Source organism: Microcebus murinus, chromosome 18 (genome assembly GCF_040939455.1).
Source record: "Microcebus murinus isolate Inina chromosome 18, M.murinus_Inina_mat1.0, whole genome shotgun sequence".
Taxonomy (NCBI): Eukaryota; Metazoa; Chordata; class Mammalia; order Primates; family Cheirogaleidae; genus Microcebus; species Microcebus murinus.
Genome location: NC_134121.1, coordinates 31,881,684 through 31,906,764, shown reverse-complemented (window position 1 = coordinate 31,906,764; position 25,081 = coordinate 31,881,684). Strand labels below are relative to the sequence as shown.

Here is a 25,081-nt window from a genome sequence, read left to right as displayed (position 1 = left end):
AATAAAAATATTAAACTTTCTCATAAAGCTATTATGAGAATTCAATGAGCTAATACATGTAAAGTGTCTAGTACAAGTCTGGTAGCTATTATGTTTCAATCCCTCAATTTCACAGACAGGGAATCTAAAGTCTAGAAAGGTAAAAACTATTTTGTCCCAAATCACACAACTACTTAGTGGCAGATTCAGAACTGAAAGTCAAGTCCTCTAAGTTGAAGTTAAATCACCTTGTCCACTATAGTTTGCGATATAATATTGTCTCTCTGGCTTTGGGTAAAACTTTTAATTATAAAGTTTCAGGCTCTGACTACAAATAAAGTAAAAATGCAAAGATAGGATAACTATGTGCTGACTAATAGGTAAAATTAAGAGGCAAGCAGAAACATTGTGCAAAGGGGAATTTGTCCAGGAGGTGTTCACTGCTACTGGCCAAATACTAAAGTACCACTGCTCGCATTGTAGGTCTGAAGCCTCAGGGCAGTACATTCTAATCTTGATCATAACTTTATCCTGGAGTCTAAGAAAATCCAGGACAACCAGCTGAGCAGGAAAAGTGTAATAGTTATAGAATTGGTGATCTCTCTTTTGCTACACTAAGATCCTTTCACTCTTTTACTCTGAGAAGAAAGATTAATTTTGAGTTCTTCCTCTACATAATATATCATGAACAGGATTGAGAAAGAAAATATGACTAATAATTTTTAGAAGTAGTAGCAATATTACTAGAAATAGTAGAAACAAACATTGATAAGAAGTAACAAAACCAGAAAACCGGAAATTAGACAACGAATAAGCTCCAAATCCATCTATAATGGCATAAATCAGGAGAAAAAGAATATATTCAAAAGAAAATAAAAATAGTAAGAAGTCATAATCATTATCATTCAGTCCTTTTTATCAGTCACTGTGATGTATTTAGGAGATCTGAAAAGTTTCCTTGACCTGAATTTTTGATGGCTAGTAAGAGAAACACTGATCAGAATAGCAGCAGAAGTTTATCCTAAATAATACAAATTGAGTGGAACATAAAAGAAAAAAAGGTAGAAGAAAATCGGAGAAGAGGAAGAGACAAAGATTTTGGCAAATGTAGGTGAAGCCTAAGAATTAGACAATTTAAAGACAATGGCAAAAATACAAAGGAATTTGCAATGATATGATAACGCAAAGAAGCAATTCCCAGGAAAAATAGTATAATTTGGTCAGGACGAAGACAGGAAGTTCGAAAATGGAAGACAGAAGACTTGATAAACAGAAGGGAATATAGCAAAGGCAACATTTCTTCTATTTTGACTCTCTTCTAATACTTTTGGGAAAATATTACAATTTAAAACTTAGAACATATCTTATAAAATGGATGCTATTATTGGCAAAGAGAAACCTAAGCACAAAGAGTGAGGGATAAGAATCAGGACAAAAATTCATCAAGGCTTGGCTTTTAATGCCATTGCATATACACCCATCAGACAAAGTTGAGACAAAATTATTTCAGAGGCAATTAGCCGTCTATTTTATTATTAAACAAATTGGGAGCACATTGTCAAGGGATGTCTCTCTTTGTCTAAGAAAAATTAAAGTTGTACTACAAATGAAAATTCAGTTAATTTGGTCCTTATGAAATTGTACCTACCCCAAATTAATTGAGCAAAAGGTAAAGAAATATCTCATTTTTCAGAAACTCTGGGAATTACAAAAACCGAGAGTTTTATTATTTTTTAAATCACTGTTCTGATACCTTTACATTTTTCAGTACATAGCATCCCCAGTTTTACAAAGACTTGACTGCATCTTTAGGGACAACCAATCCGAACAGTAGCTACAATAATTCATAAGTGGAATGATATATAATTATCCAAAATTCCTCAAAGCCAATAGAGAAGATTGCTTTTAGATCTGTGATACCTGGGTACAGCTATCCTCCAAGAAAGCTAAAGTGCAACAGAGCACAACTCTAGAAGATATAAACAGAACTTCAGTTAAATGGGAGACTTGGCTAACCACAATTGAGTAAACCTGAGTTGCAGTGTAATCTGATAAGGAACAATCAGCATGGATTCCAGAAGTGTAAACCATGTGCCTGTAACACACTAGGGTTCTTTGAAAGAGTTAATCAAATAGTGGATAAAGAAAAACTGATACATATAATTCAAGGGTTGTTTTCAAAAAATAAAGTTTCTCTTAAGAGGCTATTAAAATTTAGTAACTGTTTGTGGATTAAGAATTGATTAACAGACAATAAACCAAGACTAATACGCAAAGTATCCAGAAATTATTACTACACCAGTGTAAAAATTTATTAATAACCTAGAAGAAGCATAGAAAAGTAGACACTGAATTGCTAATAATTTAAAACTATCCACTGGAAAGCCTGAAAGTCCTTGCTAAGATACAGTGAAATTCCCTCTTCAGAAAGTAAGAAAACAATACTTAAAGTATACTGATAGGCTCAAAGTTAATAGTTAAAAAAAAAAAAAAAAACAAGATTAGCAAGATTTGCCAGAGTGAAAAAAAGGGCAGAATGAGAAAATATGATAAAGATTAATAAAATAATGAATGGCAAAGAGAATACATGCCAACTGGTACCTCTCGCTTACCTTTTTCCTTTAAGAAAACACAGAAACTTTATGTAGAGCTTTATGATAACAGAAGACAACAAACAAATTTAAAATAAGAGGAAATTATTTTGTGCAGCATATAATTAGCCCACTGAATATGCTATCACAGGACATTAATAAGGCACAAAGTTTAGCATGGCTCCCCTAAACCTCAGATATATCAAAATATGGCTCTATAATAAAATTATTTATGGTAAAAATTTAAATGGTATACACACCTCATACTTCAGGGTATTAACTAGGCAAGGTCAGGAAGGAGGTTTCCTTTCCAACTGCTGTATTCAAAATGATTTATGATTTCAACTTTTAAGTGTTCCTAATTTTATCTCAGAGTCCAAATTAAATGACAGACTCTAATCCAAAAAAACTTATGCCACTTTTTCAATATACTCTTCTTTTTTCTTTATTTTTCTAAATGGCACAGACTTCCATTTCACCCAATTCTTCTTCCACTTCATTTATTCCAATTTCAAAATACTGCCTGAGAAGTGATAAATGAAGAACCACTAAACCATGTATTTAAAAATCCGTGTTTGGAAAAGAGTTCTATAATTTAATTTTCCTACCTTCTTTCTCTAAGTAGACAAAAATTTAAATTAATACAACACCTTGGTTCTGTTCATATTTTGGATGCTGAGATAGATCATATTTAAGAACATTTTACCTGTATCCAAGAGCTACAGCAAAAAGTGTCCTTCTATATAATGAATTTTTATCAATAAGCAATATCATTTTATAGAGGACAGTAGAATGCCCATTAAAAAGGTATTGCCCTCTAGGCTCTGTCTTCACCATGGGGATGAGCAATTGGTCTATGAAATGCTATAGCCCCAGTCAGTTCATAAATTCAACACATAAAGAATAGGCTACATATGAATGAGTTATAGGCAAAATTCACAGCCTGAAAGCCTAAGAAACTATGACTGAAAAACTTAGGGGGTCAATAAAAACCATATGTTAAATTTTTGAAAATGATAAAATTATGTGTGGACAAGACCAAAGTGATCAGGAGGCAGGCTCACACCTTGTGTCCATTTTGTAATCCAGTCCTCTCCATTTCGGGCTTAGCAATAGGGTGCCACACGTGGTATAAGGCCAGCCGTAGCATTCAAGCTTGACTGAATGTTAAAAGTGACACAGTAATCAAGTATGTGCCAAGGGCATTCTAGAATTTCAGTTGCTTCTGACCATTAAAATCAACCATTTTAGTACCCACTTCAAATTTAAACTGGATGTAAAGTACAGTCTTCAGGTCAATTAAATGCAATCCCATATATTGCATCCATCAAAAACTAATGCCCAGAATATATCATACCTCAATAAAAGGTTTTACTATGTTTCTCTAAAAAGGCTACAGAATCCCAGTTAAAAATAAGCAGATAATCTTCTAAAACACAGATTTATATATTTCTTCTCGAGTATAAAATAAGAATTTGCTTTAGAATACCAATAAGGCAATATCCTTAAAAGACAGAACAAATAGAAAGCTATGCAGCAGAAGCCCTTGTATATTTGACTTGGGAGACAAAAGAAGAAAAGGCATATTTCAAACAGATGGAAAAAGAAATGTAATAAAGTTATACTTGCCTGCATTAATTTTCCTTCTGCTGGAGTTATCTCAGCAACACCAGCAAACACACCTTCCAAAGTGAGATTCAGTTTTCCCGTGGGGTCCATTTTCAAGGGGATCACTCTGATAATAGCTTTTTGCTCTGCTGATCTTTCAGACTCCACCGCTGCTGCCAGGACCAGTCCTGTGCGTCCAAAGCCTGCCTGCAGGGTAGCCATCAGCAGCCAGGGCCAGAGGGCAGCCAGCTGCAGCTGGTGGCCACCACTCATGCTACCAGCTGCAGCAATGCACTTTGGCCATACATACTTCTTCCACTAGCTAATACCAAATGCAGGTTCTCAGATCCAGACAAATGGAGGAAAAGAGAATTTACGCTTCAGTTTCAGAAAGCCAGGTTGTAGTTTTGGCCCTTTGTTTTTCTAAAGTATATTCCCAAGAACAGGTGGCATTCCTGATTGAGCATAGAAGAGGCAGTTTTCAGCCAACTTCTGCTGTAGGTATGTCATTTTCTCCCATCTTCACTCTGACCAGTAAAGATATCACCACTTCTCTTTGGAATTTCCAGCTTTGCTTGAGATTGAATGTCACATCGTGAATTTTTATTATGTCAGCTCACTTGGTGTTGCTCTTCCATATGCATCAAGCTGCCAGGCACTAAACCCAATGTCCATGAACAAAACAAGGCAAAGTAAACAGCTAAGACCATGCATCAAAAGTTGAGAGTGAAGAACTCCAGCTCAGAAAATGAAGAGATGGCCCTTTTTAAGCCACCACAAAATTTCTCAATGGTAAATGACTAAAGACCACAGGGAGAATTTTTTTTCATGGAGGAAAAGGAGGACCGTAATAAAAATTTCAGGCCACACCTTGAGGATGTCCAAAGATGGTACATCATGTATTTAGAAAAGCTGCCACATTAAACTGTATTTCGGTGTAGCCAAAGTTCTAGGCCCACTGAATTTACATACTTTTCATAAACTCAGACATACTATATTTTTTTGTTTTACCAAAAGTTGCCTATAAATTAGGTGCTAATTTAATATATTTTCACATATTACAGGATAATCCCGAGTATCACAACCTTTTCCAACTGTCATAATTAGAGTATTTGAAAAAGTAAGCTTCCCAATTATTTTTCCCAGCTAAAAATTATATTTCTAATCTCCATTTTCCTTTCTCTCTTAGGAATTCCAGATTTTATTCTCCAGCTTGTGAATGCCAAGCACTTTGATTTCCCATGAGATGCTTTTGGAAAGTACTTTAATGTCCAGATCTTATAATCTGAAGTTTTCTAAGCTCATAAGAAAAACAAAGGACTGTTCCTAACACGTTTTCAAATTCCTTGAGGGGGTGGGGAATAAAAGATAGGGGGAGCAGTGAGGTGATCAGTCACAGGCTCTAAGTAGAACACCCTGAAAAAATACAAATAAGCCTGAGTAGAGCAGACCTGTGGTATTTCTAGACACATATGAGAATTCGGGTCTTTGTACAAACAAAGATTAAGCTTTTAAAATGTACACCCTTAAGTAAGTATAAATGCACTTCAGCCACACTGCCCGCTGTGTTCTGAGGTCAAGTTTAAAGATCTTAGAAAGTCTTCAGAATAAGTGCTGAAAAGCCAAGCAATTGAACATGAACCTGTTATATAGTTTCTTTTCTTTTGCCGAGGCAGAGGGAGGGGAAAAAAAAGAATTTCAAACGAAATCTGCAAACCTGTTGCGCTGTCGGGCCCACTGGAATCCACGGGGGTGAAACAAATTCAATTATGCTTTTTTTTATAGATCCTGCTCAAAAAACGTTTCAACTGCTTAACCAAGTACAGCTCATTCTTCCACCTTCTTACTCTGCAACCAAACCAAGCGCCCCACACTACAGGTAGGTGCCGAGAAATTCCGCAGCCTGAAAAAATAATCCATGCAGGTCAAAGGCAGAAACTTACTCCAGGATGAGGGCTACTGTCCCCAAGAACTCTAAAAACACTTAGAGAAGATCCAAAATCATTTCTGAAATCTCCTTTCTAACAAAGGTTCTTTTTCTCTCCGAACAGCATATAAAATGATCAAATCTTGAAAGAGAAAAGAAGCAAAGTAGCAAATACATCAGCAACAATTCACTACCAGAAACACAGAAAACCCAGAGGGAGAAGGCAATAATCTCTCAATCATGGATGGACTTGGAAAGTTCCGAAGGATTCGAGTGCTTCCCTTCCAGAAAGACAATTCTGGATCAACTCCCTAGAGCAGGAAGCCTGTGGTTTGTAATTGGCGTTCTAGCTCTGACTCCCTCCCCTGGGACTGCAATCACGCTCTCTACCTGCTGACAAAGTGAGGGTGGAGCAGCTGGAGGCAACCACCCCCCAGCCCGCCCCTCCTCCTCCTGGTGCGCACACACACTTACTTAACCAGACACGTTCTTTCGCTCGCTCTGGCTCAGCTCCTCTACTCCCTCTATTGAGCCACAGCCAAACTGCATCCAATTCACTCCTCAATACCTTTCTCTGGGTAAGCAAGCTACCACATGTAAATCAGGGCCACTCAAACATATCTAAGCAGATTCTGCACCCAACAGAGCATAGATGATGGTATGAGGAAATAAACAGAAAAAATAAAGGAAATCTAGAAGATAAAAGAATAGATACAAGGTTTTGCAAATATTAAGTTCAAATGGATTTCTGCTTTTTCTGGGTTTATCTATAAATAGCACAAAGCCAGAATAAAGTGATCCTGTGCTATAGCACTTACTGATTTATTGCAGCTTATGTCTGCTACCCTTGGAAGGGCTCTGTTCATTTTATGTATAGCTTTTCTTTAGCTCTTACTAATTTAAATTCAGTAGCTCTGTCTAAAATGTGCCTGTATGGAGCTTTCATATCAGGTTGATGTCAGAGGTCTGGAATCCAACTGTTATTTTTTCACATCTTTGGGAGGTGAAATAATGCTATGGAGCAGACCTATGCCCTCAATGTGAGACTACAAGTAAGTCTATGTCATAAATACAAGCAAAGGGGCAAAATATGCTTAATGAGAAGAGTGTAAAGGGAAAAGTCATTTTTGGCTGATTACCACATTCATAAACTATACCTTGTCATTAGAAATAATGCAAGTTTATAAAACGTTTATAATATTTGAATTTTCAGATTGGTTACCAGATTACATCTGACTGTGGCCATTTTATTTTTGAAATGCTGCCATAAACTTTCAAAATTATACAAATGATAAACAACGTGAATATTGTTAAATCTACTGAAGTGTACACTTAAGCTGGTTATGATGGTCAATTTTATGTGGTTTTTTTTTTTTTTACTTCATGTAAAAATGAACCTCTGTTTGATCATCTGTAAAATGTCAATGATAGTAATTGTAGGTTTGCTGTAAATATCAAATGACATAATGCCTCTGAAAGCAAAAAGTATTAGTGGCCTATTCACTCTAAACATTTTTCCCCTATAGGTAAGGTTTATAAGAATAGTTTCAGAATGTTAGATCTAATAACCTAAAACAGAAATAAATTCTAATTCTTAATTTAGCAATTTTTCTCTTGTTTGGACCTTTAAAACATAATGCAGGTACAGTCATCCCTCAGTATCTGCAGGGGACTGGTTCCAGTGCACCCCCAAGAATATCAAAATTCACAAATGCTCAAGTCCTTTGATAAAATAGCAAAGTATTTGCATATGACCTATGCACATCCTTCTGTGTGCTTTAAATCATCTCTAGATTACTTATAATAGCTAATACATTGCTTAATTTGCATAGATTCAACAGAGTACTCAGCATGAAGAATAATCAAGTTTCACTATTTGGAACTTTGTGGGATTGTTTTTTTCTGAATTTTTGAAATTCAAGATTAATTGAATCCATGGAAGTGGAACCTACTGATAAGAAGGACCAACTGTATAAATCTTTTATAGCTCCTTTCCCAAAGGATGGGAAAAGTTCTCATTCTGTTGGAGAGAATTTTTAAAAATCTGCTATGGTTTATGCCAGGCATCCTCAAACTGCGGCCCGCTGAGGACATTTATCTGGCCTGCCAGGTGTTTTTGCCACTGCTGCCGGTCCTGCTTAGCAGCCGACTTGTCTGGGGCCCACAGTGCACATGTGTGGACTGTGCGCAGCACTCTCCAACGGGCCTCCAACGGTCTGAGGGACAGTGAACTGGCCCCCTGTTTAAAAAGTTTGAGGACCCCTGGTTATGCTTTTATTTTATGTATGCCATACAATTGTACAGCATAAATAATGCAAAATACACATTATCATATATAATTGATATATGCAAAAGTATCTTTAAAGTTAAACTAAACAAAAAAAATAATAACCTACAAATGGACTTTCAGTCATTCCTGCTTGAAACCTGCAAAGGAATTAAGAGAGCTAAACCTAATAGTTAATATACACACTTATTGAAGGAAGGAAGAAAGTTACAAATATGGTTGCCTTCTCTTGAGGAAACTTTGAGATCTGGGAATGATGATATGTTATCATGAACCTGAGGACCCTGAGAAACTTAGGATCAATCAACAGCTCTATGTAGTTAGTTCACTGATATACTGTGTTTATTTAGGTCACCAGAAGTGCAAGAGAATTTATTATCCACCTTCAAAGTTTTGGGGTTATCCCTCAAGGGTTGATATACCACAACACCACTCCAGAGATGTCATAAAGATGCCATCACTATCATAATGAAATTCCCATCTCATGACATCTATTACCTAATCTTACACATTATCATCCTTCAGGATCCATTTTCACCCCTGGATTGACTAAATTTACTAAATATCATTCATCCTTTTCTAAAAAACTAAGTTTCTGTAAAACATGTCTGAGAATTATCCTTATCCTTAATGGCATTTTAAAAATTCAATCACTATTCAAGTGCAAATAAAAAAAAATTTTTTTAAATCAGATTCTTAGAAAAACAAAGTATATTCTCTTTTGAGCGTTACTATTATTATTAATGGTCATAATGATTGAGTTTTCTATTGATCACCTATTAGACAGTAAAAATAAGCAAGACAACAAGTCTAGTTGGAACACTCACTTTATTTTTGACTGATTGAAATTTATCGGTGCTTAAGGTGCTGAAATACTGAGGTGCTCTAGTCAGGAACCTTGTTAGTTGACTAGTTGTATCAGACCCTACTGGCTAATTCACATGAAGATTTTATTATACCTTTTGCCATTTTTCCCAAGTCATTAATGATAGCTTTAGTTGATAGGTACCAGGCATGTGAGTATAGCAGGAGATCCAGCTCCTTGGTCTGTTGTATTCATATATAAAAAAGTTTGGAAAGCTGATTAAGGCATTTCATTAATTAAGCCTTAAAACCACTGAAACTAAATCTATGCCAAGGTTCCTGCTTGACACATGTTCCTCAAAAGATATTATTCTCAACATATATAAAGCTAAGAAACCCATATTTAAGGGAAGAAATATCACCTACACAGTATATCAGTTCTTCAACATGACAGAGAAAAGGCAAAGTTCCTTCATTTGGAAACTGGGTTTCCTCTTCACATACTCTGTCAAAGTATACAGTCTGGCCAAAAGATGTAGGTGTCTTGATAATTTGTTCATCTTTTAAACCTTGCTAATAAAGATGAATAAATGCCCATCACATGGACATCAACTAGTCTAATCAAAGGGACTAGACAGGTCACTTTTCAGAACCTACTTTAATATCTGAACTGAGTCACTATAGACCAATACAGACCTCACCCTTTTCCAAAAAAACTAGATCTCTGTAACACTTCTAGGGTTTAACATCATTGGGAAGGCACAATGCAATATAAGAAATGAACTGTTACATTCACAATGACTAGTATAGCACTATGTCATATAACTAAGTGCCTTTTCTTTTAATTAGTTTCATATTCCTAGGCTTTCCTTTTGTTTCTGCAGTGTTTACTAGGAGAACTGAAGCAGAATCCAAAGGAAAGTTCTAGTCAATTTAGAAGACTTTAAATCAGAAAGTTTCTTGCTGTCATTAGGTGAGCAAGTAAGAGATCAACCACAGAAATTAGACATCCAAGATAACCTTCTCTCCTAAAAAACAGTCCCACAATCCTACCACTCAAATTTAGAATCCTATAGAAGGGATAACAAAAAAAATGTTATAGTCTATCCCACTATCCAAAATTCTAAATATCAGAGGCATAGCTTCTGCTAAATGACTGCTAATCAGTTTTTCCCCAAATTTGCACACAATACCTTACATAGATGAGGATTTATACTTACTGAATGTAAAAATCTAAAATAAGAAAACACTGTGTTAAATCTCTTAATGTTTTTTACACACTGTACATTTCCCCTTCAAAATAAAAACATTACACATGCATCCTTTATCCTTCTGTCCTGCAATAATAAAAATATAAAGCTTTAAAACCTTTAAATCTATCAGCATTTATAAATATAATTATATTAAACAAGTTAAATACTTTTCTTTAGAAGACATTTAAATAACTGATATATTAACAAAACCTTCTTACTATTTATGATAACATATCATTAAAATTAAAGAAAGATAGGAAAATAGAAGAATGCTCCCATTAATATAAAAGAATCAGGGGCTGTTAAGTGTGATAGATGGTCCAAGTCCGATGCCTGGCTCTTGAAAAGGAATGCTGGGTTAGGAAGTAAGAGAATTTCCTAGTTAACCACTTAGAAAATTAGCTCTTTCCCAGAGTTTCTTCCCTGGAATTCCTGACCCATTTAGACCTGTGATCTTGGTGACCTCGGTCTTTGTTTCTCACACAATCTTGTCTAAAAGGATCACACTGTGACTTGAAACAGAGAGACTGAACTCCCCAACTCCCCACCGGAGTTGTGCTGACTACAGTTTGAGAGTGGCAAGACAACACATCAGCACACGCACAGATTATTCTCCATTACCATAGATGCAGCAGTTTTGGATGCTTCTTGACTGTAACAGAAGGCCAGGACTTTTCATTTGAAAGGGATCTGGGCAGCAAAAAAACATGGCTGCTAGATGTTTAGTAGTTTGTCAAGGCAAATAATCTGAACTGAACAGCTGTAGTAAATAGCAAATTCCCAATTCTCAATTAACAAAATTCTCAATTAACAAAACAAAAAATACTTTTTTTCCTTAACAGAACTGAAAAAATCCCAACAGTGTGTCATGTGCAAGGCTAGTCTGCCTCCAGCTACAGCTCGTGCACAATGTCACATTTGTCATCCATTCCTCACTCTTTTAATTCTTCCTCCTTTGGAAAGTGCTCCTGCTTGCAGGCCACGTCCACCAGCAGATGAAGATCTAGAAAGAAAGGATGGTTTACTCACTCTTAGCCTCTCCATAGAGTTCTATAGATAAGTCTTCAGATGAGAACAAATTGCCTATGTCTCAACTGTAGAAATGACTCTAGAATTACACTGTCCCATCAGATTCTCAATTTTAGGGCATTCATGTAACTCTAAAGCACACTGAAGCAGGCCAATTGTTAACCCAAAGAGACTAATTTAAAGTTTCTCTCCTTTTCAGTGTGTGGCCAAGCCCATTTCCATTGCAATTGCTTTTCGTTGTAAGTGAAAAAGTAAGGAAAAATGTCAAAGGGATCAAGGTGAAGTAAACACACACAAAAATTCATTTCTTCCATGCTGTAAGGATAGGTGGGTAGGTGGTGGGAATATGAAAAGGCTAATTCTTTCAGAAAAACAATGCTAAAATAAATAATCACTACTTTTCGAAAGTTGATTGCCTACATAAAATGCCCATTTATTGACTAACACAGCTGAACTCTTACGGAAACACTTACCTGAACTGTCTAAGGCTGTAGTGAGGTATGATGATGCCACTGCACTCTAACCCAGTCAACACAGCAAGACCTTGTCTAAGACCATGTATTGAAGTAGAGCTAAAAAACCTTACCTGAAGAACACAGGTAGCAATAAATGGAACCTAATGTGGCTTCTAGATTCAATTTAATTAGTGTACAACTTCTAGAGCAACATGACCAGGAGTTCTTTTTAGGTTGGTTTTGAAGGTTACAATTTTGCCCTAGCATTTGGGAATTAAACTAAAGTATATAGAATAAGCCCTTTATTTCATTCTATTCTTTTTTTTAATTCTCATTTTTTCTTTTTATTATTCACTTTGACATTCAGACTTTATTCCATTTTAGACATATAGAGACTTTTGTCACTGTATTTGTGGAAGACAGCTCCACAGACTTGATCCACAGCCTGAGCAGGATAGCTAATTCAAATAAAATGGAATTCTAATAACACCTTTGAGAAAATCTAGAAAGCACTTGGAACAGTATCTAATTTGGGCCATATTTTGTAAAAGATAGACCAGTCACTAGGAGCAGGTGCTCAATCATCCGGTGAACTACAAGTTATCCATAAAGAACAAGTAATTTATGCTGACAAGCATTCTACAGAGGGGAAATAGACCATCAGTTTCACTTAAAATTGGTCTCTTGTACATCCATGATCGTATCACTATTATTCACAATAGTCGAAATTTGGAGGCGATCTAAGCATCCATCAACAGATGAATGGATAAATAAAATATGGTACATACATACAATGGAATATTATTTAGTCTTTAAAAAAGGAAATTTTGTCACATTACAACATAGATGAACCTTGAAGGTATTATGTTAATTAAAATAAGCTAATAACAGGCCAGGTGCGGTGGCTCTTGTTTGTAATCCTAGCACTCTGGGAGGCCAAGGCGGGAGGATTGCTCAAGGTCAGGAGTTCAAAACTAGCCTGAGCAAGAGTGAGACCCTGTCTCTACTAAAAATGGAAAGAATTGGCCAACTAAAAATATATAGAAAAAATTAGCTGGGCATGGTGGCGCATGCCTGTAGTCCCAGCTATTCGGGAGGCTGAGGCAGGAAGACTGCTTGGGCCCAGGAATTTGAGGTTGCTGTGAGCTAGGCTGATGCCACGGCACTCTAGCCCTGGCAACAGAGTGAGACCCTGTCTCAAAAAATAGAAAAATAAATAAGCTAATCACTAAAGGACAAATACTACATGATTCTACTTACATGAGGTAAATAGAATAGAATGGTGGTTGCCAGGGACTATTGGTTAAGAGGTATGAAGTTTCAATTTGGAAAGATGAAAAAAATTCTATAGATGGATGGATGGTGATGGTTCAAATGTAAATGTACTTAATGCTACTAAACTGTAAACTTTAAAATAGTTTGTCATCCAAGGTTCAGAAATGGCCTCTCAAGGACAGGAACTGGCTGATCATTTCCAAACTGAAAGAATGCCACTGATAATCAGGGGAGTTTTGGCCCACACAATACTAGCAGTTGCATGGAATGAGATAACAGGGCAGATAAAATTTCTGATTCTAGATCCACATTATACAGGAGGAGCCCAAGATCTACAGGTTATTTTGGAAAAGGGCTGGTGTGGATAGAAGGGCCTAGACTTTTGGAACAAAGATGCTTATTATAACTCATGCCTTCCCCAGCAACCAAATATTATCTAAAGTGTCTTGGAGGCAAAGACTGCAGTAAAGTTGTATTATAAATTTACTAAAGAATAAGTTTAATTTTGGATTTAAAAAATGGTTAAGGCCGGGCGCGGTGGCTCACGCCTGTAATCCTAGCACTCTGGGAGGCTGAGGCGGGCGGATTGCTCAAGGTCAGGAGTTCAAAACTAGCCTGAGCAAGAGCGAGACCCCGTCTCTATTACAAATACAAAGAAATTAATTGGCCAACTAATATATATATAGAAAAAATTAACCAGGCATGGTGGTGCATGCCTATAGTCCCAGCTACTCAGGAGGCTGAGGCAAGAGGATTGCTTGAGCCCAGGAGTTTGAGGTTGCTGTGACCTAGGCTAATGCCACGGCACTCACTCTAGCGTGGGCAACAAAGTGAGACTCTGTCTCAAAGAAAATAAAAATAAAAAAAATTAAAAATGGTTAAGATGGTAAATTTTATGTGAATTTTACAATTTTTTAAAAGATTACTTTTTTCCAAGGATCTTTTAAAAAGTACATTAGTAAGATAAGAGTATATATAATAGAGAAAACAAGCAATTCGTTTATTCAACAAACATGGAATTCCACAGGTAACATTCTAGGTTGTGGGGCTACATCAATGAACAAAACAAAGTCCTTGCCCTCAGGGAACTAACCTTCTAGAAAGGGGGGTGAGAATTACAGAAAATAGTAAGTAGTAATGAGCACTATAGAAGAAAAACAAGAATAAATAAGAGACAGGGAACGAGGGCAGGACATGGAAATAGGGTGCTATTTCAAATAGTATGGTCAGGAAGGTTTCTATTATTAGCCATCATTTAAGCAGAGAATGGAATGAATTGAAGGAACACACCACATGAATATCTGGGAGAACATTTCAGGCACAGAGAATAGCAAGTGTGAAGGCAGGAATATGTTTGGTGTGTTCAAAGAACAGTGAAGAGGCTGCTGTGGCTGGAATAGATGAGGGAAGTGTAAGGTGGCAGGAGATGACATCAGAACAGTTGCCAGGAACCAAATCATTCAGCAGCTTGTAATAAAGATTTTTAGATTTTACTCTTAATGTATGGAAAACTATTAGAGAAATTTAAATAGCAAAATAATTACAGATTTTAAAGCGTCACTCTGATTGCTGTGTGCAGGAAAAAACTGTAGAGGCCAACAGTGGAAGCAGGAAGACCAATGAAGAAGCTACTGCAGTCATCTAGACAAGAGAAGATAGTGACCTGAACTATGGTGATAGCTCGTAAAGGTGGTGAGAAATGGTCAGATTTTGGATCTACAGAGAGCGAAGACTTGCTGATGGACTAGATGTGTAAGAGAAAGGAGTCAAGGAAGATTCCAAGATTTCTGCCCGACTAGGTGAATATAAGTACTATTTATAAGTAAAATGAGCAAAATTGGGGGAGGTATAAATATGTTAAGTTTGAGACATGCATTGGACTTCCAAGATGTAGTATAGGCAATTGGGTATACAAACCTAAAGTTCAGAGAAGATTGAGACTTAAGATATAGCTTTAGGTGACATCACTATAAAGTTGACAATAAAAGCATGAGACTAGTTGAGATTACTTAGGAATTGAATAGAAAAAAAGGAGGTCCAAGAACTAAGCTCTGGGGCTAATCAATATTTAGAAGACAGGAAAGTAGAAGTGGATTCAGTAAAAGAAACTACAGAGTTGGCCAGTGATGTTGATGGAAAACCATGAAAGGGTGATGTTCCAGAAGCCAGAAGAAAGTATTTCAGGAAGGTTTAAGTAATCTGTCCAAATGTTGCTCAAGCAGAGTAGAATGAGGGCTGAGAATTGACTACTGGATTTGGCAATGTGACAGTCATTGGAAACCTTGTCAAGAGCAGTTTCAATTGAGCAGAAGGAATAAAAACCTGTTTGGAGCAGTTCAGGTAAACATATGTTTTCAAGGAGCAGAAATTTTTTCTTTCTCTAAGGAGAGAAGAGAAAATGGAGCAATAGCCCTATATGAAAATATGAATAAAGGAATGGTGAAAGTAATTATTTAAATATAGGACCTATGAAGACATGTTTGCATGCTGATGGGAATTATCCAACATAAGATAAAATGTAATCCCAGCACTTTGGGAGGCTGAGGTGGGAGGATCGCCTGAGCCTAAGAGTTTGAGACCAGCTTGAGCAATACAGCAAGATCCTTCTCTATAAAAAATTAAAAAAAATTAGCTGAGTGTGGGGGCATGTACTTGTAGACCTAGCTACTTGGAAGCTGAGGCAAGAGGACCCCTTGACCCCAGGAGTTGGAAGCTGCAGTGCATTGCTGCGATCACACCGCTGTACTCCACCCTAGGTGACAGAGTGGGGCTCTATCTCAATAAAAAAAAAAAAGATAAAATGTGATTACTGAAGAGTAAGGGGGATAGTAGTTGGTGCTAAGTACACGGAAGGGGATGGGATTCTTTATACAGATGGAAGGACTGGCCCTTTTCCATTGTAACAGGAGATGAGGCAGAGGCTAGGGTTACAACTGGAGGTAGACTGATAGATATGTTGGTGGGAAGATACGAAAGTTCTCTTCTAGCTGCTTCTATTTTTTCAGAAAAATAAGAAACAAGGTCATAGCCATGAATGAAGAGAGAGGAAGGGTGTTGAAAGCTGAAGCAGAGAGAAGATATGATAGAATGGCTTTAGAGCAGCAGTCCCCAACCTTTTTGGCACCAGGGACTGGTTTCATGGAAGACAATTTTTCCAAAGACGGGGGTCAAGGGAGGCTTTCAGGGTGATTCAAGTGTACTTCATTTATTGTACAGAAAAACCTCTCTGCTAATGACAATCTGTATCTGCAGCTGCTCCCTGTCACTAGCATCATTACCTCAGCTCCACCTCAGACCATGAGGCATTAGATTCTCATAAGGAGCGCGCAACCTAGATCCCTCACATGTGCAGTTTACAGTAGGATTCACACTCCTATGAGAATCAATGCTGCAGCTGATCTGACAGGAGGCAGAGCTTATGTGGTGATGCAAGCAATGGGGAGCAGCTGTAAATACAGATGAAGCTTGCCTCACTCACCTGCCACTTACCTCCTGCTGTGTGTCCTGGTTCCTACTCAGGCCATGAACCGGTACCAGTCTGTGGCCTGGGGGTTGGGGACCACAGCTTTAGAGAACAGGGAATATATTGACTAGGAAATGTTATAGGAGTGATGCAACACTAAGAGCGCATGTGAATTTAAAGTTAGACTAGTCATTTGAAAAGTAATTCATGGCAATACACATGAGAATATCAAGTATTATAAAAATAGTAGTAATTATTGCTAAAATTCTATTGATACTATGTAGTGACTACTTACTATGTAAGCAGGCACCATACTAAGCCAGTTATATGGTATATATCATTACATGTTCAAGGTCACAGTAAAGAACAGAATCCAGATTTTAACTTAGGTTTTTATAACACCAAAAGGTCTCTTCCTCTCCACTATGTTGTACTACCTATAATAGGCAGTATGTAAATCTTACATACTAACTTTGGTTAAGGTCACTTAATGCCATAGGACCTTATATATAGCCACGCTTTCATAGACAAACTGTTAACCTAAATTCTATCACAGAAGAATAATTTGCAACTTCATGAATTGTATTTTCTGCTTACACTTTAATTACACAACTAACTTTTTTAGCAGAGTTAGGTTCTAGCTTAATCATAAGTCATTTGCTCCCTGACCCTAAAAAAAATGAAAGTGTGATTAGGTGTCATAATCATGCCAATATTTCACAACTCTTAAGTTTCAAAGCAGGAAGCCAAGGTCAATTAAGACTCATCAATCAACACCACTGACCAAGGGATAAGGCTTTACTTAGGAAAAAAACAACAGGAAGAGTTAATAAAGATAATTAATGTGCTAATTATTTTATCAGTTACATTTATAACTATAATAAGCAGTGAAAGAGAGGAAATTAGTATTTTAACAGTAGGCACCAGAGTTCCTCTTAGGGAGGTGACTGTCTTTGTTGAGGAATACATCTTGACAGGCTGTTTTTGGCGGGGGAAGATGAAGCCTCAGGGACATCAGAAAATAGAAGAGGTACCTAGCCTTCTCTGCCTTAGTATGCACAGGAGTTGAGGGCCTGGATAAAGAGCAGAAAAAGATCAGAGAAGAGAAGGTCTGGTGTTAGAACCAGGAAAGAACGCATCATGGCAGAAGGCCATATTGACTAATGACAAGGAAAGGTAACGACGTGGTAAAGTGACTGAGGCCTTTTAAGAAGAGGGATGGCGAACAATCCATTTAAAAATATTTGAAGAATTCTACATATAAACCCTTTCTACCTCACCATATCTTCAGAAAAGTATGCTACACATACAAATGCCTAGTGTAAATGCTTGGGGGAGGCCAAGAATCAAAGCAAGGGGGCCAAGTTCTAAATTTGGCATGGCATGGAACAGACCGCTGAGAACAGCTTGGGGAGCTGAGAGATGGTCAAGCCTGGAATTAAGCAGAAGCAGAAACTAAAAAAAAAAAGCCACTGTGAGCCCTAGTAATTCTTAGAAATCTTGGAAAGGCATTTTTGGTGTAGGATAAGTTTAGTTTGAGTCAATCATATCTAAAACTCAAAAGTCAGTTTAATATCTGGGATGTAAACATTTTTTAAACATACTCTATAAATTGCTCATTTCTATTATTTTGAGGCTTTTTATATTCATGCTATAAGAACACTTTCAAGTATTTAAACTATTTCTAGTATATATATTTTAATTTAAAAAATATAGAAAAATACAAATGGGGTGAAAATTTCCCATAATCCTACTATGTATACACATGCACAAATTGAGAAGTTAAAAATACCCCTGTACCCTAAAATTCTATCTTCTCATGGGTAACTGATGTTAAATTTATCCATTTTATTATCTACTTTCAGACTTTTTTCTATAATTTTATAGTATATGCTTTTATTTCTTTCTAGAAAAGGGGATGTCCTAGACATACTGTGCTGTAACTTGCTCATTCACTTATTATAAACACTTCTTATCTCTCTAGGTCACAACATACCAATCTACTTTATTTTATTAAATAGTTGCATAGTATTTTATTACATGAATTTATCATAATTTAACTAGTTCTCTATAGTCAAGCATTTATGCTTTTTCTAAATTTTTGCTATTATTTTGAACTCCTGACTTCAAGAAATCCTCCTGCCTCAGCCTCCCAGAGTGCTAGGATTATAGGCGTGAGCCACCACATCCGGCCAAAAATTTTTGCTATTATAAATAACACTATAGTAAACTTCTTTTGAGTACCTTTGGGGATATATATATTTCCAAAGATTCTCAGGAGTAGTGTTCCTGAGTCAAAGCACATGAGCATTTTAGTTATTTACAGATAATGCCAAATTGTCCTTCAAAAGGCTATACAAATTTACATTCCAATTACAGTGTAGAGGAGGGTCCTTTTCCCCTATACTTTTATCAAACCTTGATGTTATCAATAAAGTTTTGCCAACCAGATTGGCAAAAATTTTTAGTTGATTTAATTTGCATTTCTCTGATTACTAGAGGGGTTGAACATCTTTTTATATACTTATTGGTTATCTGTATTTCTTATTCAGAACTGTACATTAATATCATTTTATTTATTTTTATTGGGTTACCTTTTGCTTTTTGATTTGTAGGAGCTTTTTCTGTTGTAGGAATAAAATGTTCTATATTTTGTGTTGTAAATACTTTCTCTTAGTTCATGTCACAGAGACTTCTAGTTGTCTCCTAATATTGATTCTCATTCTTTACAACATGGTATCACAGTCATGTGCTGCATAATGACATTTTGGTTAATGACAGACTGCATACATAATGGTGATCACATAAGATTATAATACCCATGTTTTTACTGTACCATTTCTATGCTTAGATATGTTTAGATACACAAATACTTACCACTGTGTCAAGCTGCCTACAGTATTCAGTACAGTGACATACTGTACAGGTGTGTAGCCTAGGAGCAATAGGTTATACCACATAGCCTAGATGCATAGTAGGATATACCATCTAGGTTTGTGTAAGTACTCTGTGAGGTTCACACAATGATGAAATCATCTAATGACACATTTCTCATAATATACTCCTATCATTAATCAACACATGATACATGTCAGGCTGCAGGTGGTTAGGACAAAGCAGGTTAGAATGTTGGTGATCTTTGCTATCCATGCCAAAACATGTGGTAAAATCATTACCTGTGATACCCTGGAAGGCAGATCACATGCCAAGCGAGCATACAACTATAGGGGAAAATATTCACAATGTGTTAACTATTTCTTGACACATTCAGCAAAGCTCTAAAAAAAAAAGAAATGAGCTCAGGCTAGAGGTACCTGGTGTGCAAGGAGAGATGGAAGGGAATATTTCTCTACTTGTGGTTGACCACCTATTGACTAGGTTCAGTAATTTGGGTCATACATCCAACTGCTTCAGTACCTCAACCTGAAGTAGCAGTAAGAAGTGCCTTTTAACAGGCCCTCAAACTTTTCTCAAGCTCCTCTTCTAAGACTCTCTGACAGACAAGGCAAAGATAGGATTACGAGTGTTATCTTCCCAAGCAAACCCACTCTTTCAGGTGATCTCATTGTAGGTGCCATTGAGTTAAAGAGAGGGAATGAGCAAACTTATACTTTACAGAATCTTTTTAATGTGCTCAGGATAATATCTTTAATGTCCATCTAATTTTCTCCTGTGACAATCTAAGCACATTCTCTCTTGCCATATGGTGTGTTAATAAGAGAACAAGCACATCTATAATTACAAAGTCTTTGGCATCTGAAGATAGTTATTAAATCACCCTTCATCCTTGCCTTTCCCAAGTTAAATAATCTAAATTCCTTTGCTTTTGCTTATATGTTCAATATTTTTGAAAGCTCAAATTCTTATGTGCAATATTAGGAAAATATGATATTCTTTATAAGGACAAATAAGAACAAATACAAAATTAAAATTACAACTAAGTAAAAACAGCAATGTGACAGGTATAATACAGTTATGAATAATATGTGAGGGCCCAGAAAAACTGTCATTCATATATTAATTCTACACCTTGGTTCTACTTCTATCATTCTAGGGCACAATAATCCTTACCAGGGGACTTTCCTTGTTGTGAGTTGCTCCGTCGCTCTCTGTATCTGGCTGGAGTGGATAAACCTGTGTCTTTGCTGGGCTTGCTAGCAGGCCCAATTTCTGAAATGAGGAATCCCATCTGTTCTGAAGGCAAGATATTCTCAGGTGGACTGGTCTGGCATTTTATACTGGCATCCACCTAAAATATTAAACCCACTCATTATTTTCAGATTTCCCCAAAATATCTCCTAAAATTTAAGATACTTTATCAAAGGAGTTCTATTACAGGAACACAATCCAACAAACAAACTTGTAAGGCTTTTCATGCTGATGAATGATACTACCTTTACGTTTGTTATCTAAATATTCAGTAGTAAGATGTACATTTCCCTATACACAAACCACTGAAATGTATATGCAGCTAAAATATTTACTTATGATCAGGGGAAGATTTACCTGAGGCTTGATTTTTTTCTTTTTTAATTTACAAAGGTAAGATATTTTAACCATGCTTTGTTAAGACCACTATCTTTTTTCATTCTAGCATAAGGTCCATCAGAATTCCTTTCCTGTTTGATATTGGAATGGCCATAAGCATGATCCTGTTAGATGGTGTCAGTGTGGAGACTTTATTCTATTAATTTTGCATTCTTTGTTTTAAAAAGGCCCTGGAAATTGTGTAAGCTTCAGCCTCTATAAATTCTGCCTGGTTTATAAGATATGAGTTTCTTTCTTGGAGTTTCTAAATTTTCTTTGGAATGTTAAATCCCTTTGTCAAGGTGACTAACTTCAGAAACCCTCTATTTCTTTACTTATTTTAAAATAAAACCATGCAATGAAATAAAGCTAAAAGTTAAAAACACAGCTTTCAAGATATACTTTTTAATGAAAAAGTTACTGTGTGTGTGAATGCAGTTTTAAGATAGAAAACTGCATTCACAGTTTTGGTTATGAAGGAACAAAGACAAATTCTGTGTTCTTTCTACAGGTATATTAAAAACATAATGGATCGGCCGGGCAGGGTGGCTCACTCCTATAATCCTAGCACTCTGGGAGGCCGAGGTGGGTGGATTGCTCAAGGTCAGGAGTTTGAAACCAGCCTGAGTGAGACCCCATCTCTACTATAAATAGAAAGAAATTAATTGGCCAATTAATATATATAGAAAAAATCAGCCAAGCATGGTGGCGCATGCCTATAGTCCCAGCTACTCGGGAGGCTACTTGCTTGAGCCCAGGAGTTTGAGGTTGCTGTGAGCTAGGCTGATGCCACGGCACTCACTCTAGCCTGGGCAACAAAACGAGACTCCGTCTCAAAAAAAAAAAAACAAACATAATGGACCTATATTTTGTCTACTGAATTTACAATATTATCTTAACATATAATCTATTGGCTCTAATAGTCAGGTTCAAAAAAGAATAATGAGTTCATAGAAACTTTAAGACACTTGTATCTAAAATTAAAGCTAAAAAACGCTGCAAAAAAACCAAAACAAAACAAAACAAAAAGCCTGCCAAAAGTTATCTTGGGAATCTCTAACAATGAAGAGATTTTCAGTCACATTAAAGAAAAATAAATAAATAAAAAGTATACATGTATCAGGCCAAGATCAAGAAAAAAATTAAAAGTAGGAAAAAATACTTAATTCACAAAATACGATTTTAATTTAGATTTACTTTTAATGAATTATTCTTACTAAGTATTTAGAATCAAAGTCTGTTGATTTTCTGGGTATAAACTAGCAATAATAAAGGAATTAGCCTCTACCTTCAAAATATGTCCCTCAAAAGAGAGTCAGAGTTTTGCTTGAGGAATGCAGATATTAGTATGGAAATTTGAACACAAAATGCTCACAAGTTAGAGTTCAATGATGCTATAAAAAATAAAACACCTCCAACAATCTCCTTACCTCCATTCTACAAATGGCTAGGAAATTCCTCATAATATCTGTCAAATAAATCATCCCTCCAGGGTAATGGAATTATATCAGCCAGGTATACCTAAGTCCATTCAAATTAAGATAGGAAGCAAAAACTCAAGGAATATTTTCAACATGAAGATAAGTTTTATACCACAATGACTTTAGACCATAACATGGTGAGAGGATGCCTGGGAGTAAAGATAACTTCTCTCTTAATCTTTTTTTTTTGAGACAGAGTCTCACTTGTTGCCCAGGCTAGAGTGAGTGCCGTGGCGTCAGCCTGGCTCACAGCAACCTCCATCTCCTGGGTTCAGCGATCCTGCTGCCTCAGCCTCCCGAGTAGCTGGGACTACAGGTATGAGCCACCATGCCCGGCTAATTTTTTGTATATATATATTTTTTTAGTTGGTCAATTAATTTCTTTCTATTTTTGGTAGAGACGGGGTCTCGCTCAGGCTGGTTTCGAACTCCTGACCTTGAGCAATCCACCCGCCTCGGCCTCCCAAAGTGCTAGGATTACAGGCGTGAGCCACTGCGCCCGGCCTTCTCTTAATCTTTTGTGCAAAACTACTGAGACACAATCCTTCTGGAGAGCATAATGAACTGGTGTTAAACCCGAATAAAATCTGGACAAACTCTCTACTAGAATAATCTTTACCAAGAAGCACTAGGTATTTTGAGCTTTATTAGGAATTTTTTCTTTGCCCCCTTTACCTGGTGTGTGCTGAACGGTAGCCCTTCCTGCACAAATACTACTGAAGACGGAGATGGATTATGACTTAGCTGCTCCTTCAGTTTGACATGAGCTTGTTGGATGGCTGCAGATTCCTGCATTGTGCTATTTTCAACAGGCTGAGCTGTGTGGATGGTATAGATGTACTCAGGTGACTGTGGTAGAGAGCAGGTAATTGCTTGTTCTGTTCCGACCACAAAAGACGTAATATCTGAGCCTACAGGAGTAAGTGGTTCCAGCTGGCTAGCCTGACTTGTGGAAGATGGGTTGCTGTTGTTTGAATTAGCTAGGATATGCTGGCCTCTGCTGGACTGGGATGTTGGGCACTGATTCTCAACAGGCTCCACCTTTACCATCTCCAATTTAGGGGAGGAATGCAACTCATCTACTATCTGAAAAACAGCCTCTAGGTTTACTTCTGTCTTTTTATTTTCATCAGTAGCACTGCAGGGCCAATTAGAAGGCAGAAACTCAACTGGATAGGAGGATTGCATTGGAGCATTCTGGGAAAAGAAAAAAACATAGGACTGTTTGGATAGAAAATCAAATACGAGATTAAGTAGGAAAGTAACAATATTCAGACTGATGAATGCTAAACATAAATAGATTAAACTTAAAGCTCACTAAGAAAACATGAATGTTAATCTACTTTTCAGCAATGGTAACTTTAAATCTACTGTTAACATTTACTTGGCATCTATTATATGTCGACCACACTATGCTAAGTTTTATACTGGAATGAACCAATAATTATCAGGGTTAAATGATACAAAACCAAAAAGCAATAGTACTCAAATGCCTATTTGCTGATAAAATGTCTATATACCACATTCTTTCATAAAGGTTGATAGACAAAAACATCACTTGTATGTATCATATACCGTTTTAGAAATTTAGTAAGGAAATTTCAAACATAAGATGTTCACAAGTCCACCAATCCTTCTATAGATTCAGGCAGAAGTACTGATATTCTGTTCCAAATGATCTGGGAAAAAATGGATGGAATATCTAATATCCTTTGGTTCCTAGAATTGTATATTTTTAATAATAAAGCAATAGACTAAAAGCTGTTGCTTTTAGACTTATATCCATAAGATATATTCTCTTACACATAGTGTTTTGCACAGATAGGCATTAAATCACGCTTGGTAACAAAGATCTAAAGCTGTGAACGTAAAATACAGAAAAATAGTAATTAAATAAAACATGTAATGAATTGATGTTGCCCAATGCAGAGCTTTGCACAGAGTAGGGATTCAATAAATGTGTTGATTATCTCAGATTATAAACATAAAGTACAGAAGATCTATGCTTAAATAAAATATGCAGTGAGTTGATGTTGCCAAACATACTACAAAGATTGTGTCAATGATTTTTAGAAGGCCACTAATGACAAATAATGTAAATTCAAACAGTATAAGGTAAGCACTAAGCTACTATGCCCAATAGTACCATATAATGAGTTCTTAACTATGTGCCAAGCACATGCTAAGTACTTTATATAACATTATTTCATTTAACCCTCACTGGAGCCCTGTGAAAAATGATAATCTCCATTTCCAAATGATAAAACTGAGGTTCGGAGAAACTTTGTAATTTACCCAAAGTCATAATGAAATAACTGCAGAGCTGGGTTTCAAGCCTAGGTTTGCCTGACTCAAGAGCTCTTGTTCTTAACCATTACAATATACTGACCATTCATGCAAAC

General features: G+C 36.5%; 1 protein-coding gene across 1 annotated transcript in view; it reads right to left on the bottom strand.

Annotated features, from left to right (window-relative positions):
- Positions 1-10,727: 10,727 nt before the first annotated feature.
- The window catches only part of HSF5 (heat shock transcription factor 5), a 36,366-nt gene continuing 22,012 nt past the window's right edge, over positions 10,728-25,081 (bottom strand). The window contains exons 4-6 of the mRNA XM_012764810.3: positions 23,355-23,876; positions 20,743-20,920; positions 10,728-11,452 (exon numbers count right to left, since the gene is read on the bottom strand). Of these exons, the coding sequence (XP_012620264.1) occupies positions 11,382-11,452; positions 20,743-20,920; positions 23,355-23,876 (771 nt within the window). The 3' untranslated portion in view covers positions 10,728-11,381. The remainder of the gene's footprint in view (positions 11,453-20,742; positions 20,921-23,354; positions 23,877-25,081) is intronic.